General features: G+C 40.3%; 1 protein-coding gene across 1 annotated transcript in view; it reads left to right on the top strand.

Annotated features, from left to right (window-relative positions):
- THEGL (theg spermatid protein like) overlaps positions 1-17,779 on the top strand; it is a 41,371-nt gene that overhangs the window by 4,874 nt on the left and 18,718 nt on the right. The window contains exons 2-3 of the mRNA XM_028143845.2: positions 11,308-11,338; positions 16,323-16,388. Of these exons, the coding sequence (XP_027999646.2) occupies positions 11,308-11,338; positions 16,323-16,388 (97 nt within the window). The remainder of the gene's footprint in view (positions 1-11,307; positions 11,339-16,322; positions 16,389-17,779) is intronic.

Here is a 17,779-nt window from a genome sequence, read left to right as displayed (position 1 = left end):
TCAAACCCAATGTATCCAATGCAAGTTCTGTTCATTTCCTCTCTAGAATATCTCCCAAATTCATTCATTTCCACTGCTAATTCTTGCCTCCCAATTACGGTCATTTCTCTCCTGGATTTCTATATTAGCTTCCTGAGTCGTCTCCCTGCTGCTACTCTTGTCATATATGCAACCTCTTTGCTACTGCAGCCAGGGTGGGTATTTTAAAAATAATCAGATCACACCTTTCACTCACTATATAGCCTTTCCTATGGTTTCCCATTCCTCTGCAAAGAGTTTGGGTTTATCCTAAGAGGCATAGTTCTGCTCACTCTGTCCCAATCATAACTGACTTCTTTTCTGTTCCTCTGAAAGACCAATCTGATTTTTGCCCCTGCTTCACAATCAGCACGTGTGGTTTCTCTCCCTAGCTGCGTATTGCTTTCCCAGGATCATCTCATGGTTACTTCCTCAGCCCATATTTTTAAAAGGTGGGCAAGCCTACCATTTAACGGGCCTTCAGTGTCATGCCGCCTAAAGTGCCCCCCCCCTAAAGTAGCTTGAGACTCACTCTAAAAATTTTTCAGCCTGGCTGGCGTGGCTCAGTGGTTGAGTATTGATTTATGAACCAGGAGGTCATGGTTCAATTCCCCATCAGGGCACATGCTGGGGTTACAGGCTTGATCCCCAATAGGGGGTGTGCAGGAGGCAGCTCTCTCATCATTGATGTTTCTGTCTCTCTCTCCCTCTCCTTTCCTCTCTGAAATCAATTAAAAAAAAATATATTTTTAAAAAGAGAAGTTTTCAGATCTGCTTTAGAAAACACCACTTTAAAGTTTTCTATCCTCTCAACTTGTCTTCCAGATTTTCCTTGTTAAAAATTCCAGTAAGTCTTTATGTTAATTCCCTTAATAAAGCTCAAATAAGCATCAGGCACATTTATATAACATTTACATAAAACAGTGTGAACATTAAGCAATATTTAGTCAACATGTCACCATGCCCCTGCTCACTCAATAAACATTTCTTCCCCAGCGAAAGTTTCCTGAGCATCTACTAAGGATGGCATGCTTCTGTGTCCTGTGGGGTGAAAAGATGCCTGAGAAATGGCAGTTTGGCTGCATGCAAAGTTTTGAAATTTATATTGTAGACTATGTGCCACCATTCTATCACCTTAGAGGTGTATCATCACCTAATCACTGTCACTGTTAAACTTTATTGAGAGCTTACTATGTTCAGATTGTAGGCCTGGAGCTGTAGATGAGTAAGGCATGGATCCCATCTTTGAAGGACTGTCAGTGTGGTTGGGGAGGCTGAACACTTCCATAGCAATAACACATCCATAGCATACAAAGTCAACTTGACTGAGTATCCTATACGACATTCACTTCCTTTTTCTGAGTTAAATGACAGTACTAACTTCTTTTTTTAAAGAGAAGAAAAGCTAAGAAAAAAAAAAAAAGACCCAAAGTGCTCATTAAAGCTACTTATCTAAAACTAGAGGCCTGGTGCACAAATTCGTGCACAGGTGGGGTCCTTCAGCCTGACAGGCAATCGGGGCCGATCGGGGCCATCTTGCCCAGTCCCAATTGGGACCAATCAGGGCCGGCTGACTCAGGGGAGGACCGAGGGAGGTTGGCCAGCCACAGGAGGTTGGCTGCAGGAGTGCACTGACCATCAGGGGCAGCTCCTACATTGAGCATCTGCCCCCTGGTGGTCAGTGCGCATCATAGCGACCAGTCCTAAAGGTCACTTAGGCTTTTATATATATAGATAGGCCTAAATATTTAATAGAGCCTACATATGTAATCTCAAGTATACAGAACCCAGAATATTTGATCTGGATTCACAAGGGATTAAGGATGTGATTTAAAAGAAACAGAATCTCAGGCAAGTGTGGGAGAATGGAAGGAAATTATATTGAGTGAAAAAAAATTAATTTAAAAACTTTTTGAAATTTGTAAGCCATTCACATGATTAAAAAGACAAAACAATATTAAAAGACCACAGAAAATGCCTCTCTTTCCACCCTGTCCCCTCTTTTGTCTTTAATAGGTAACCATGTTTATTAGTTTCTATATATCTTTATGTAAGTACAAGAAAATACTATATAAGCTAGTCTGTGTATACCCCCTTTCTTACTCAAAAGGTAGCATATACCATACTGTTCTTTTCACTTGACAGTGTATCTTTCCTTATAAAAACATGTTGTTTCCTCATTTTAAAAAACAGCAGCTGCCTCATGTTCCATTACATAGTTGTGCCACCACTAATTTAACACCTCTTGGTTCTTTCCAGGGTGTTTCTGTCACAAGCCATAGGTAGTTGATGTAGTAGATAAACCCACACATCGTGTCATTTCGTACATATGCTGGTATCACTGTAGAGTAAATTTCCAGAAATGGGATTACTGGAGGGTAAATATATGTGCAACTTTGGTTTAGCAAAATTGGCCTACATGGGAGTTGATTCACTTTGTACACCCACTAGCAATGGAAGTTTCTATTTCTCCGTAGCCTTACCACTGCAGTGCGTGTTCAAACTTTTGGCTTTTTTGAAAATCTAAGAGACAAAAAACTAGTAGTATGTCAATTAAGTTTTAATTTGTATTTATCTTATTATGTGGGTGATATTAAGCATCTTTTTTGGTATATATCTTTTTTCATGCCTTTTGCCTATTTTCCTTTCCCTAGGTTTTTCTCTTGTGCACAGAAAGATTGGCCCTTCGGGTTATGTATGACATATTTTCTTCACTTTGTTGGCAGTCTCTTTGTCTTCACTTATTTATTTTTTGTTTTGCCATAAAAACATTTAATAGTAAAACTGATCAATCATCTCTTTCACGGCTTTTGTATTGAATCATCATTGGAAAAGCCTTTTTCTACTCCTAGGTTAAAAGGGAATTCACCCAGGTGCTTTATAACCTTTTTAAAAAACATTTAAATCTTTGCTCCATTTGGAATTTACCTTGGGCATGGTGTGAGTTATAAACCCAATTCTGAGTGGCTACCCAGTTGCCAGTGCCATCTTCACACAGGTGAAAGCGTGTGAGAATGAACATGAAAACAAGATTTGAAATTAGAAAAAAAAAGGTGACAAAAGTGCAGACTTGGGTGTGATATTTTTGAGCTTTAGTTTGCATAGAAATACAAGTTTTTTTGCTGTTGTTTCATCAGATGGAAGGGCTTGCCCTCTCCCTGTCTCTGCTTCTCACCGTTTCCTACATTCTCCCATCTCTTGCCCACATGACCCTGAGCTACAGCACTGGGGAGCACAGTGCTAGGGAGCTGTGCCTAGCTAGGGGAGGAGCAAGGAAGAATGAATAGTAATATCAGATCATAGAGCTGAATATATCATATCAAAGAACATCTCGAGGTTTGCCTACATAGCCATACCAAATATAGAACTGGACTGCTTTGAGACCAATCTTCAATAGCACACCTAAAACAAGCATGAATTCCACCTCAAAAAGCTTTGAAAAGTAATACAGGTCTTACTGAAGTATCTTCAAAGAAATAGCATCTAACAGAGCAAAACCTGCTCTGATGTTCTTGAGGCATCTTTCTTCTCAAGTCCCTGTCACCAAGACAGCAATTCCCCAAACATTCCTTTTTGTTTCTCTCCAGCTCCAGCCTGCCTCTCTCTTCTCCGCTCCTCCAGTCCCCTTTAGATCTGTTCTGAGAGGTGCTCCCTGCCTTTTCCTTGTAGATCACTGGTACCCCATTCGGTACAACCAAGGTCTAGAGGCTGAGCAGCTGAATGTGGTCTCCTTAGGAGGCAGGGCAGAGGGCAAGGTGGAGAATTAACTTTGAAAGTCATCCCTATGATGTTACAAAATGGTTTCCTTCTACATGCAGTGGGCCCTCCAGGGTAGGAGTGCCTCAGAACGAACAGCTTTGGAATCTGCTTTCTCCCAGCAGATGGCAGCCTTCTCCAGCAGGTGGCTTGGAGCACAGCCCTGATCATCCCATTTGCTAGCTAGAGAAGGCAGCATGATGAGCAATGTGGTTTATGTGCTATAGAATAAAATACAAACACTCAAAGAGCATAATAGAACACACAAAAAAGAAAAGTACAGGCCAATATCTCTGTTGAATACGGATGCAAAAATCCTAAACAAAATCCTAGCAAATCGAATACAACAGTACATTTAAAAAATATATATATCACTACCAAGTGGAGTTCATTCCAGGGGCACAGGATCTTAGAGATTTTATGAATTTGACCCCAAAGGTAAGGTAAATAAAGGGAAAAATAAATAAATGGTACTATATCAAACTAAAAAGCTTCTGTACAGCAAAAGAAACTGCCAACAAAACAAAAAGGCAACAAACCAAATGGGAGAAGATATTTGCAAACAATAGCTCTATCAGGGGTTAATATCCAAAATATATAAAGAACACATACAACTTAACACCAAACAAGCAATCCAATTAAAAAGTTGACAGAGGACATACAAATGGCCAACAGATATATGAAAAGATGCTCAACTTCACTAGCTATTAGGGAAATGCAAATCAAAACTACAATGAGATACCACCTCACACCTATTAGAATGGCCATTATCAACAAGACAGGTAATAACAAGTGTTGGAGAGGTTGTGGAGAAAAGGCAACTCTCATTCACTGCTTGTGGGAGTGTAAACCGGTATAGCTACTACGGAAAACAGTATGGAGGTTCCTGAAAAAATTAAGAATAGAGTTACCATATGATCAGTAACCCCTCTTCTGGGTATCTACCTGAAGAATTTCCTCCCAAAGATATATGCACCCCTATGTTCATTGCAGCATTATTCAAAACATGGCCAAAACAACCCAAGTGTCCTTTGATAGATGATTGTATAAAGAAGATGTGGCACATATATACAATGGAAGACTACTCAGGTATAAGAAAATATGAAATACTGCCATTTGTGACAACATGGATAGACCTTAAGAATATTATGCTGAGCAAAATAAGTCAGTCAGACAAAGCTAAGAACCATATGAAAATGAAACTCAAAGGCACAGACAATAGTACGGTGGTTACCAGAAGGGGTAAGTGAAGGGTAAAGGGGGCCAAATATATGGTGATGGAAGATGACTTGATTTTGGGTGGTGGGCACATAATGCAATATACAGATCATGTATCATAGAAATGTACACTTGAAACCTATACAATCTTATTAACCGATGTCAACCCAATAAATTCAATTTAAAAAAATTTAAAAAGAAAAAGAGGTCATCATAGAGCCATAATGTTCTGACTGTCTCTTAAAGGGAGATGCTATCAATCATTGTGTTAAAAAATTTTAGGGTGGCTTCTTCTTGTTGACCCACTAAATATTTAAGCTTCCCTAATTATCTCAAAAATGTATTTTTTACAGTTGGATCATTTGAATTAGGCCTCAAAAAAGAGCCTTACATTGCATTTCTGAGTTATGTCCCTTCTCTCCTATTCTTTATCACTAACACTTACCTTTTCTTCTTTTCTTAGAAAAATTGTGTAAAATATCCCATATTCTGAATTTGATTTGTTCTTTGTGATGTCTTTAACTTGTTCTTCTAGCTCCTATATATTTTTTCCATTTAATGTCCATATGTATTTAGAAGTAAGCTTGAATATTTTCCATATGTTTATTGGCCAGTTTTATTTTTTCATTAATTACCTGTTAGTGATCTTTGATCAGTTTTTATTGAAAGTATCCATCATTCTCTTGTTGATTTGTAAGATCTTTCTATATATTTAAGCAGTATTTCTTTTCTTTTTTTGAATAAATCTTAATTGTTGAAAGTATTACATATGTCCCTCTTTTCTCCCCATTGCCCTCTCCCACCCCCCTTTGCAGACTATATAGATTAGGAGGATTGCTTAGATTCAGAGTGAAATGTTTGGAGTAAGAATTTTTCAGAGTTGGTGCCGTGCCTCTTGCCTCACCACTTGAGGCACATGATGTCTCCCATTTGTGGTGGTTCTAAGATTGATGAGGAGGTTCAAGTGAGGTTGACTTGATCCCTCTATTATAAAGTTCCTCATTCACCTTTCACTGAATGGTTTTAGCAACCAGTCTCATTCTTTACCTAAATTCCACTGTTGGGGGTAAGATAAGGCCCCATTAGAACCTAAGTTTGATGCTGTCACTTATGTTACAAGTCATCAGGACTCATTCATGTAATAATAAGTACTTAAAAAATTCATGCTATAAGTGTACTTTTATCTTCACAATACAATCACTATATTTTTTGTTTCTATTTTGCTTTTTTAAATGATGTTCAGCCCTGGACAGTGTTCTCAGTGCTTAGAGCATTAGCCCAAGGGTCGCGAGTTTGATTCCCAGTCAAGGGCATGCATCGGGGTTGCAGGTTTGTTCCTGGTCTCACATCATTGTTTCTCTCTCTCTCCCTCTCTTCCACTCTAAAATCAATGGAAAAAATATTCTAAGGTGAGGATTAACAACAACAACAAAAAAAGATCAAAGCTTGTTTAGAGCCACATCCAGTACTTAGGATTATAAGATAACCAGTAGCCCGGGACACAAATTCATGCACATTGAAAATAAATTAATTAGAAGAAATATTTTAATATCGCTATTCACCCTTTCTCTATAATAGAAGTGTCAACTAAATTCACAGTCGACAATGACAGATCGAAACATATGCATGTGATTGGCGCCAGCGAGAGCTTTATATGTTTCGTGCATGCGCAAGTCAACTTAGCCTTTTATAGATATAGAATAAACTTGCTTTATTAGATCAGCTTTCTGATATAGGTAAACTTTTTCCAGCCCAGTGAAGCACCCCAACTTCTCTTTCAGGTAATTGTCAGCAACACAGCAGTAAATATCAACACAACGAAGATTATTATTGTAGATCACGCAGGGAGAACAAAGGGTAAAATATTTAACTGCAGCAGTGTTTGACTATATTCTGTGCAGTGAGAAAACCTGAAGTCATTTTCAAGGTCCACCATTTCTTACTTCTTTTCAGTCAGGTCAAGTTTCTAAACTTTCTAAATCTTCGTTTTCCAGCTAAGGAAAAGAAAATAGGATTCTATTGAATCTCCTATCTACCTACTGCAGGATTTCTGTGAGGATCAAATGAAATGAGGCATGGGACAGTGCTTCACAGGCATTTGGTTAAAATGTGAACTGTTTGCACCTGGCTATAAAGCAAGTCGTGTTCCTGGGCTGAAGAAACTGCAAGGAGGCTAGTCATCGCTAGGGAGAGGAAGCCGGGCGTTGCTACTGTGACATCATTACCTGGCGCCCACAGCAACTGTTTCCAGGCTGGGCTGGGCTGTGGGCCGTATTTTGCGCCATGGGGTCTTGGCAGCGTCAGCTATGATTTGGTGAGCTGTCGCTCCAGGGTGGTGGTGGGGCCTGTGTCCCACTTGGGGGAAGCTGAGTGTTGCTTTGTGGGCACCAGGCCCGGGCTGTGGTGCCGTTTCTCTGTGCATGTCACGGCAGCTCCTGCGTTGAGCGTCTGCCCCCTGGTGGTCAGTGTGCATCATAGCGACCGGTTGGATGGTGGGACACTGAGCATATTAGCCTTTTATATATATAGATATCCCTAAGAACAATTACTTAATCTGTTATAAATTTCTTCACCTGTTCCCTCTTTTTATTTATTTAAAAAATACATATTTTGTTGATTTTTTTACAGAAAGGAAGGGAGAGGGATAGAGAGAAACATCGATGAGAGAGAAGCATCGATCAGCTGCCTCCTGCACACCCCCTACTGGGGATGTGCCTGCAACCAAGGTACATGCCCTTGACCAGAATCGAACCTGGAACCCTTCAGTCCCCAGGCCGACGCTCTATCCAGTGAGCCTAACCGGCTAGGGCTGTTCCCTCTTTTTAAGTACTAATTTTTTTTTGTAGGGAGAGCTCTGTAATTTTTTTGTTCTCATTTATTGAAGTTGTTTTAGGCAAATATGTTTCCCTTGAAACACAGCCAAATCAGCAAGGGTGAGATCTGCAGATTTAAAAAGAGCCCCAGGTGATTCTGATGTGCAGACAAGTCTGGAAATCATTGTAACACAGCTTTTCTTGGAACATAGCTAACAATGGCCCTGTGAGAGCTATTCCATCCTCCTCGTTGGAGAGATAACTCACAAGTATGTTTCTAAGATAAATAACGAAAGCTCTACCTGTGGGAGAAACGATAGCATGAAAGGGCAGTAGGAAAGGGCATTGTTCATTCATATCATCAGTATTTGGGGAGGTTTTCTAAGGATTGATTCAGAGAGAGTTATACTGACTCTCTCTCTGACCTGTATGTACAAAGCTGGGAGGCACGTGTGGTAATGATACGTGAAAAATCCACAAAACAAGTGTATGTCTTTCATGGATGATAGCAAGACTGGGCACCAGGGCCATGTTCCTTAGTCTGAGTAAGTTTAGCCTTTAAAAAGAGAGCAATAGTGTAACGCCCGGAACGCTGGCCGCACCCACAAAGCACCAAGAGACGCTTCTCATGCAAAAAGCAAAGGGTTTATTGGTACAGGCATGCCCGGTCCCACAACATACTCTGAACACAGAGCAGAGGTTGTGGGCCCCGAAGCAGGGTTTGAACACAGGTTAAATACACTTTAGGGGGCAGGGTCTTTCCATTTTACAACCCGGTAACTTTCCACAGCAGGTTTTCTGCTTCCTGGAATAGTTAAGACAATTAAGTCTGTTGACATATAAACATTTTTCTTTATCTATGCACAAACTCTTGGTATCAGTTCCCCCCAGCCATAGATGGCTATCTGGTTTCTATCTCAAAGTTCTTGGCTGACTTATTCTAATTGTCTTCAACTGACCTTGTCTTCAACTGACCTCAGGCCCTTACTGAAATGCTGGCTTTTATGATTTTACAACTCTTCAATAGAAAATATCGAATTCAAAAATTCCAGTTAGTTCTTCTAAAAGTTCATAGCCTATCTCCTGCTAGGCTGCAAACTCCTTGAGAGGGAAGACCACATCTAACTCATTTTAAAAATATATATTTTTATTGATTTCAGAGAGGAAGGGAGAGGGAGAGGGACAGAAATATCAATGATGAGAGAGAACCATTGATTGGCTGCCTCCTGCACGCTCCCTACTGGGGATCGAGCCCGGTTGGGTTCCGGTTGCCTGTCTGCTCTGTCCTATAAGGAAGGTAGGGTTGAATCCTGTTAGGCATTTATTGAGAAGGCTAGCCAACCAAGGAGACAGGGAACTTATAAGCATTCAAATCCCTGTCTCCCATCAAGGCGCAGGGGACAGGGTTATAAAGGGGAGTGGGCTGGGGAACGGAAGCAGCTACGTGCAGTCCTGGAGGTCTGCAGACGTCAGTTACTGTCCTTGTCATCAGGCGATGAGATGGTGTTGATGAGATAATGGTTTGACTCCTGGAGGGTTGGTCTGACCGTGCTTATCGGTTCTGCTTGCTGGATTCAGAGCTGAGTCACCTCCTCAGTCGCTTCACAAAGGCCTTGAAAAGGAAACTTAAAAAAAACACGTAACCCCCTATTCATATATAACAAACTTAACTCCATATTCACATAAGTATATGTGTTCTAAGATTTAAAATAATGTAATTACTTACTTTTCAGATTAATTCAGGTGCTATCTATCAGATTACAAGTCCCCCCCATCAAACCCAGGCATGTGCCCTTGACCAGAATCAAAACCGGGACTCCACTGAGCCAAACCGGCTAGGGCCACATTTTCATTCTCTCAGCACTTGACACCATGTTGCACACACTAGAAGCCCAATCAGTACTTGCTGTGTATCCTACCTGCTCTAGTGAAGCCACTGATACGCTGAAGTTGTAACTAATATTGTTCACTACCATTCCTCTCCTCTCTGGATCTACTCTATGGGAGGTGCTTTTCACATGCACCACGGAGCTTTACACAGACCTACCTCTGAGCCTCTATCTGAGAAAGGGAAGCCGAGTCTCAGAGAAGTTAAATAATTTGTCCAAGATTGTACAGCTAGCTGAGTAACTAACAAAACTGGAGTTTGAGCCATGTCTGTTTGATGCCAAAGGGCACCCACTTTTCTTTACCCAGAACACTCCAGAAGGCAGAAAATGTTATTTCAGAACTCTCAGGTGCAATTAAAAGCTCCCAAGTGGAAACCATCTGGAACAATCTGTCATCATGAGGCCTGTTAGAAGAAGCATTTATATAACGTGGCCTGTATGATTTAATACATTTTCCGACATTAAAAAAACCCTCCTTCTAACCATGATTTTTAATTTGCGTAAACATATACTCTGTTTGGGACATTACAGGTGTATCCAATTTGCTGTTGCTAAAGATACCTCAATGAGCATTTTTGTGCATAAATCTTTGTTCACACTGGGCATTATTTCTTTAGGGTACATTTCTAGAAGTAGAATTGGATTAAGAAATATAAGCATCACTGACTCCTTTTGCCAAGTTATTTATTTATTTGATTAAAATTTTTTTTTATTGATTTCAGAGAGGAAGGAAGAGGTAGAGAGAGATAGAAACATCAATGATGAGAGAGAACCATTGATTGGCTGCCTCCTGCACACCCGCTACTGGGGATCGAGCCCACAACCAGGGCATGTGCCCTTGACTTGGAATCGAACACAGGACCCTTCAGTCCGTAGGCTGATGCTCTACCCACTGAGCCAAACCAGTTAGGGCATGCCAAGTTATTTTTTATGAAGTGTACTAATTTAAATTTCCATCTGCAATCCACAAGAGTGCTCACTTCATCTCATCCTTCCAGCATTGTTATCCTTTGCAAAAAATTTGCTAGTTTAAAAAAACACACCTCATTTTTCATTTGCACTGTTTTGATGACAAGTTTGAACTGTCTTATGTTTATTAGCCCTTTATATATGAATTCATATATGAATTCAATTTTATACTTTGTCCATTTAACTTTTAACATCTACCTTAGTGTTTTTCTTATTCATCTATACTTTTATACTCCTCATATATTAAAATTGTTAAGCCTTTATCATATTTGTTGCCAAATATTTCTCCAAATTTTTATTGCCTCTTCAAGTTTTACTTTTTGACATACAGAAGTTTAAAATATTTTAATCTATTTATAGTTTCCTCTGTGTCTTATGTCACCTTTCACTCAGATAAAAATCCAGGGATTAAGTAGATAGTCTCTTATTTTTGCTCTATTTCAATTAAAAATATATTTAACTCGTTGATTGTGATTCATTAGCTGATGTGGTTTATTTTGGTACATACTGTGTCATATTTAATTTGACTGCTTCCCTAAATAGTTATATTTTCCTAGCTCCTTTTTCTATTGATTTGTGATGGTATCTTTATATCTTTGATTTTTATTGAATCTCATTTTTGCTTTTACTTTTCTGTTTTGCAGAGCATAGTTCCTATGACTTTGCAAGGAAAAGGTAAGACTACAGTTACAGTACTGTTTTTCCAGACCCGAACTAGTGGGCCAGCCTAGCGGGATGGGGCAAACTCACTCAGGGGCATCTGAAGTGAGAAGCTAGCTTGTGGTTTTTGAGAGGATTCCTGTGTTTTCCCTTTGTCATAAGCCCTTTTCTTTTCTTTCTTTTTTTTTTTTTTTTTTTTTTTAAATTTATTTTATTGATTTTTTACAGAGAGGAAGAGAGAGGGATAGAGAGTTAGAAACATCGATGAGAGAGAACCATCCATCAGCTGCCTCTTGCACACCCCCTACTGGGGATGTGCCCGCAACCAAGGTACATGCCCTTGACCGGAATCGAACCTGGGACCCTTGAGTCCGCAGGCCGACGCTCTATCCACTGAGCCAAACCGGTTTTCGGCGCTTTTTCTTTTCTTTTTAAAATATATTTTAATTGACTTTTTTACAGAGAGAAAGGGAGAGAGATAGAGAGTTAGAAACATAGATGAGAGAGAAACATCAATCAGCTGCCTCCTGCACGCCCCCTACTGGGGATCGAGCCTGCAACCAAGGTACATGCCTTTGACCAGAATCGAACCTGGGACCCTTCAGTCCAGGGCCCGATGCTCTATCCACTGAGCCAAACTGGTCAGGGCATAAAGCCCCTTTCTAATGACAATTCCTGTGGGAAACAAAAAGCAGAGGAAGAAAGTGATTAAGAAGTAAGAATGGGGAAGAATATTGAGATGCAGGAGAACTCTCCTTCTAGTCAGTGTTTTGCTTGTTTGCTAAATACTAGGTGTTACATGCCAGGTCTAAACCTTTGAGGGACTTGGGATTCTGCATTGACAATTTCATATCATAGATTTTGTGAAGCTCCAGGTCAATGTATTCTACTCCCCTAACCCCTAATTCAAGCACAATAACTAGTGAAATTTCAAGAGAATGTCCTCTATTTTTTTAAATGAATGTGTGTGTATATATATATATATACAACATGTAAAATAGATGCCTCTTGAAAATAGATGTTTACTCTTGGTTTCGCTAAGATATAGTTAGAAGAGGTATCAGAATAGAATCATTAAAGAGGGAAAGCAAGGGTTCATATCAATGGTTCATATAGATGAGAAATAAATAACATCAGATTTTATTTCTATCCATTCTTTTAATAAGTGAGTTAAACCATTCATATCTGTTGTCATTATTTAGACTTATTTTGTATTTTCTATGTTTTATTCATTCTAGTTATTGTTTTTATCACCTCTTGTAGGCAGTAAACACTGCTACTTTATTCTTTTGTAACACTTTGCAGTTAAAAACTTTTTCCCCCACAAGAATCCTGAGAAGTCGATAGTGTAGATATAATCAGCTAGATTACATTGAGAGAAATTATGCCACTTTCCCAAGGTTGTATGGTGGCTAAGTAGAAGAGCTGGTGTAACGAACATTTACTGAGTGTGACGGAGTGTGCACTCAAAATAGCACATTACTCAAATAAATGTATGCAAGTGAGCAAACTCCTGTGGCTACTACATAGACAGTGAAATAGTTTACCTACTAAGTGTTTATACTTTAAAAAAAAAAGACTGTGTAGAGAGTGTTTTTTAATGTTTTTGTTATAATTTTGATTATGATTATTATACTGTTTCTTGCTTTTGTTTGGGTTAACTTGGTTTGATTTGATGAGGAAATCATGCTATCTCCCTTTATCTATTTTGTCCCTGTCCCCAGGCTCTAAAAGATTTTTCTTAGGGAAGTGTGCTGTGCCTGATTGTAATGAAAGAAAATATTTTCTGACTATAAAGCAAAATAGTTGAGTGTAAAAGAGTATTTTTAATGAAAGAAAAAATTATCTGAATTACCCCATCAATTCAGACCTGAAATCTTTTCCACAATTGTTGCTATATAAACATATATTTATTACTTTGCACCAAAGGTAAAGATTTCAAAAACATTTTTTGCTATTGGGAAACCCTAAGAGACTAATTATCAATGAAAACACGGGACAGCAATGTAGTCCTCATTTAAAAAAAAAATCTGCCTTTGAGAGTTAAAATTCTTCAACCACATTCTTTTGTTTCTGCGAAAGATCATGACTAAACATTGTGAGGTTATGCAATACTCCCGAGACAAGGGAAGCCTGTGTTAAGATGAGGCGATGTAGGCTAGAGATGTAGCTATGGTGACATAATGCACAATAAGTGAAGGAAAGGAGAGGTGTTAGATCTTCAACGGAATTGGCGAATGTTAATGAGATTGTTTCCAATTGAAATAAGAACCCCATTTAAGTATTTATAGGAATAAATTAGAAAACTTTTAATGCTCTTGTATAAAATGACACATTAAAAAACATTTTTAGCGGGTGAAGAAAAGGTTGCAAGGGGAATCTTGGCTTGGAGGTGATGATGGAAGCCATAGTCTAACTTGCTTGAAAAGATCTATACTAATAAAAGGGTAATATGCTAATTAGACCGGGAGACTTTCCGGACGAAGCCATGGTGGCAGGGCCGAAGCATAGGCAGTTAGGGGCAAGCAGGATGGCAAGGGTGGGCAGTTGGGTGCAAGCAGGCTGGCACGGGGGGCAGTTGGGGGTGAGCAGGTTGGCAAGGGGGGACAGTTAGGGGCAAGAAGGCTGGCAGGCAGAGTGGTTAGGGGCTATCAGGCAGGCAGGCAGGTGAGTGGTTAGGAGCCAGTGGTCCTGGATTGCGAGAGGAATGTCCGACTGCCGGTTTAGGCCCGATCCAACTTTGTACATAGTAAATACTCAATTGTTGGACCATAAAGTCATTTACAAATTACTTTAATATGTGAATTGAGGCTTTTTCCCATTAACAAGTGTGCAATTATTTTACCTGGGGTCTTTTGGAGACAGTATGCTCTAGGTTTTATTACATATTTATTGTCTTTGTCTCATTATGTACTATCCTATCTAATAAAAGAGTAATATGCAAATTAGCCATCACTCCGCTACACCCATAAACCACGCCCACAACACTTGTGCTGAAGTAAGACATAACTAGGCACATGACTCTAAGCTGCAAGGGAGGCTGGGAAATGTACAGGAACACATGGGTATTTGGGGAACATAAACTATCTCTTCTATAGGTGGATTCAGAACAATCAGGAAGGTCCAAGGCAGCTGCATAAGGAAGAAAGTGGGGGAGGGGAGAGAAGTGGTACCAAAAGTATATTTTGCCTATTTCATAGTTTTCCCAAAGTCAGACAATCAATCTGAAATTTATCTGCACAATCTCTTCAGAATCCAACACCATAAAGTCATTTAAAAATTACTTTAATATGTGAATTGAGGGTTTTTCCCATTAACAAGTGTGCAATTATTTTACCTGGGGTCTTTTGGAGACAGTATGTTCTTGGTTTTATTACATATTTATTGTCTTTGTCTCATTATGTACTATCCTATCTAATAAAATAGTAATATGCAAATTAACCATCACTCCACTACACCCACAAGCCACGCCCACAAGTCACACCCACCAGCCAATCAGGAGCGAATATGCAAATAAACCCAACCAAGATGGCTACAGCCACAGAGAGCAGGAGGGAGGCTTGGGTTTCTCAGGCAATGGAGGAAGCCAAGCTTTCCGCCTGCCCTTGCCGGCCTAGGCCTCCACTCAAGGCTACAAAGTTTCAATTATAGAAGGTAAACAAATCCAAACAGAAATGGTGGCAGCCGCAGAGCTGGAAAGAACGGGAGGCTAGGGTTGCGCCCGGCAATGGAGGAAGCAAAGCTTTCCTCACACCCTGGCCTGCCCAGGCCTCCGCTTAAGGCTCCAAAGTTTCAATTATAGAAGATACATAAACCCCAACAGAAATGGCTGCTGCCACGGAGCAAGCAGAAGGCTTGACTCTGCTCCAGGCTACAAAGTTTCAATTGTAGAAGATAAATAAACCCCAGATACCAGGGCCTCCGCTTGGGTTGTCAGGGGGCATGGCTAGCCTGCAAACCACCACAGGCCCCTCGCCCAGGCCACCCCATGCCCCAAAGGAACCCCCACCCTGATCCAGGACACCCTTCAGGTCAAACCAGCTGGCCCCCACCCATGCACCAGGCCTCTATCCTATCTAGTAAAAGAGTAATATGCAGATTGACCATCACTCCAACACACAAGATTGCTGCCCCTATGTGGTCAAAGATCCTGCCCCCATGTGGACACAAGATGGCCACCACAAGATGGCCAGCAGGGGTGGGCAGTTGGGAGGGACCAGGCCAGCAGAGGAGGGAAGTTGGGGGTGACCAGGCATGCAGGGAAGGGCAGATGGGGGGGACCCAGGCCTGCAGTGGAGAGCAGTTGGGGGGGACCAGGCCTGCAGGGGAGGGCAGTTAGGGGTCACCAGGCCAGCAGAGGAGGGAAGTTGGGGGCAAACAGGTTGGCAGGAGAGCAGTTGGGAGCCAGCAGTCCTGGATTGTGAGAGGGATGTCCGACTGCCCAGTGGGATCGGGTCTAAACGGGCAGTCGGACATCCCTCGAGGGGTCCCAGATTGGAGAGGGTGCAGGCTTGGCTGAGGGACACCTGCCCCCCCACCCCGTGCACAAATTTCGTGCACCAGGCCTCTAGTATTATTAATAATTCTATAAGTAAGAATTTGGGGCTCACAATATTTTTAAATACTTTGTGCTCTTTAGTATTCTTCAAGTTACATTAAATAGGCCTGGCCAGTGTGGCTCAGTGGTTGAGCATCAGGAACCAGGATGTCATGGTTTGATTCCCGGTTGGAGCACATGCCTGGGTTAGGGGTTCAATCCCCAGAAGGGGGCATGCAGGAGGCAGCTGATCGATGTTGATGTTTTTCTCTCATCAATCTTTCTATCTATCCCTCTCCCTTCCTCTCTCTAAAATCAATAAAAAATATTTTTTAAAATTACATCAAATAGGATATTGTTTTGTTCTCTCCCTCCTCAGTGGGATTTGTTTGAGTAGAAGTAATCTAATGTAACCATATTTATTAAGTATTCTCTTTGAATTAATCAGCTGGTATTTGTTAGTTCTTTTTCTAGGAAGAGAATTCAAGAACTTTCTAAGCCTAAAAAACAGTGGGGAACCCCAGATAGGTAAGGAAATATTATATAGTTTTGTTTGTGGTGATGTATTCCTTACATTAAAGAGTAAGTATTCTTACCTGCCCAATAACCCTGCATCCTAGGTGTATCCACCTCTCTTCTCAATTGGATCCATTGAACCAATACTATCATCTCAGTTGAGTCAACATGTGGAAGGCAAACCCCTAAATCAGTGGTTTTCAGACTTGTCTGCACATTAGAATCACCTGTAGACAAAAGACTTAGACAAAAGAAGATAGGCTAATAGCCAATAAGCACATGAAAAGATGGTCAATATTATTAGTTACCCAGGAAATGCAAATCACCACAATCATAACATTTCACATGAACTGCAATGGCTAAAATAAAAAAGACTGAAAATAAGAAGTTTTGGAGAGATGTGATTACTAGAGGGACGAAAGACTTCTACGTGAATGTAGAAAGTATCTGCACAAAGACTTCTACGTGAATGGTCACAGCCACTTCATAATAGCATCAATCTCAAAACAACTCAAATGTCCTTCAATAAGTGAAAAGACAAAGAATTTGTGGCATATTCTTACAGTAGAAAAGTAATGATAAAAATAAACTCACAACACATACAACATTGTGGATGGAGATGATATTAACCAATGTGATTGTTTGATATTGTATAATGAAATGTATAAATATTTGGAAGATCTGAATAACTCGGTGAAATGATACTTTTCAAATGACCAAGGAATGATATTTCAATATCTTGAGCTGCTATCATTATTGTTATTTTTGCTATTTCCTAGAGAAATAAAGCAAATAAAACTTAAAAAATATAAAGAAAGTGAATTGATGTTTGGGTCCCAGATTTGCTTGGACTGGGGTGCCACATAGGTGTTGGAACTGTCAAGAGCTCTCAGATAATTCTCCTGGGCAAACAGGCTTGAGAACTCCCATCCCTGGGTGCTACTGCACACGCCTTTGAAACTCTTGTGCCCATCCTCCAGGTTGCTGCTCTAACATCTGGTCCTGCTATCTCTACGCCTTTGTCCAGAGCACACCTGTTCTCTGGATCCCCAACAGGCTGAACCCACTGTCTTTCCATCCTTGGCCATATGACTCCTCCTTTCCCTCGTTGACTCTGAAGAAAGCCTGAATTCCACCCCCTCCTTTTTTTCCTGATCTCCTATTGCTTTTGAAAAAATTAATAGACTTTATTTTAAAATTAGTTTTAGGCATACAGAAAAATTGAACAAAAGTACAGAGAGAGTTTTTATATTACCACCCACTCGTCTAGTTTCCACTATTGTTAACATCTTGTGTTAGTGTGGTACATTTGTTACAACTGATAAACAAATGTTGACATTATTATTAACTAATAATGTTAGGGTTCACTTTTAAGTTGTAATTCATAATGAGATGTTAGCATA

The sequence above is a fragment of the Eptesicus fuscus genome, chromosome 2, assembly GCF_027574615.1.
Source record: "Eptesicus fuscus isolate TK198812 chromosome 2, DD_ASM_mEF_20220401, whole genome shotgun sequence".
In the NCBI taxonomy this organism is placed as follows: Eukaryota; Metazoa; Chordata; class Mammalia; order Chiroptera; family Vespertilionidae; genus Eptesicus; species Eptesicus fuscus.
This window is presented reverse-complemented; position numbering and strand designations above follow the sequence as displayed.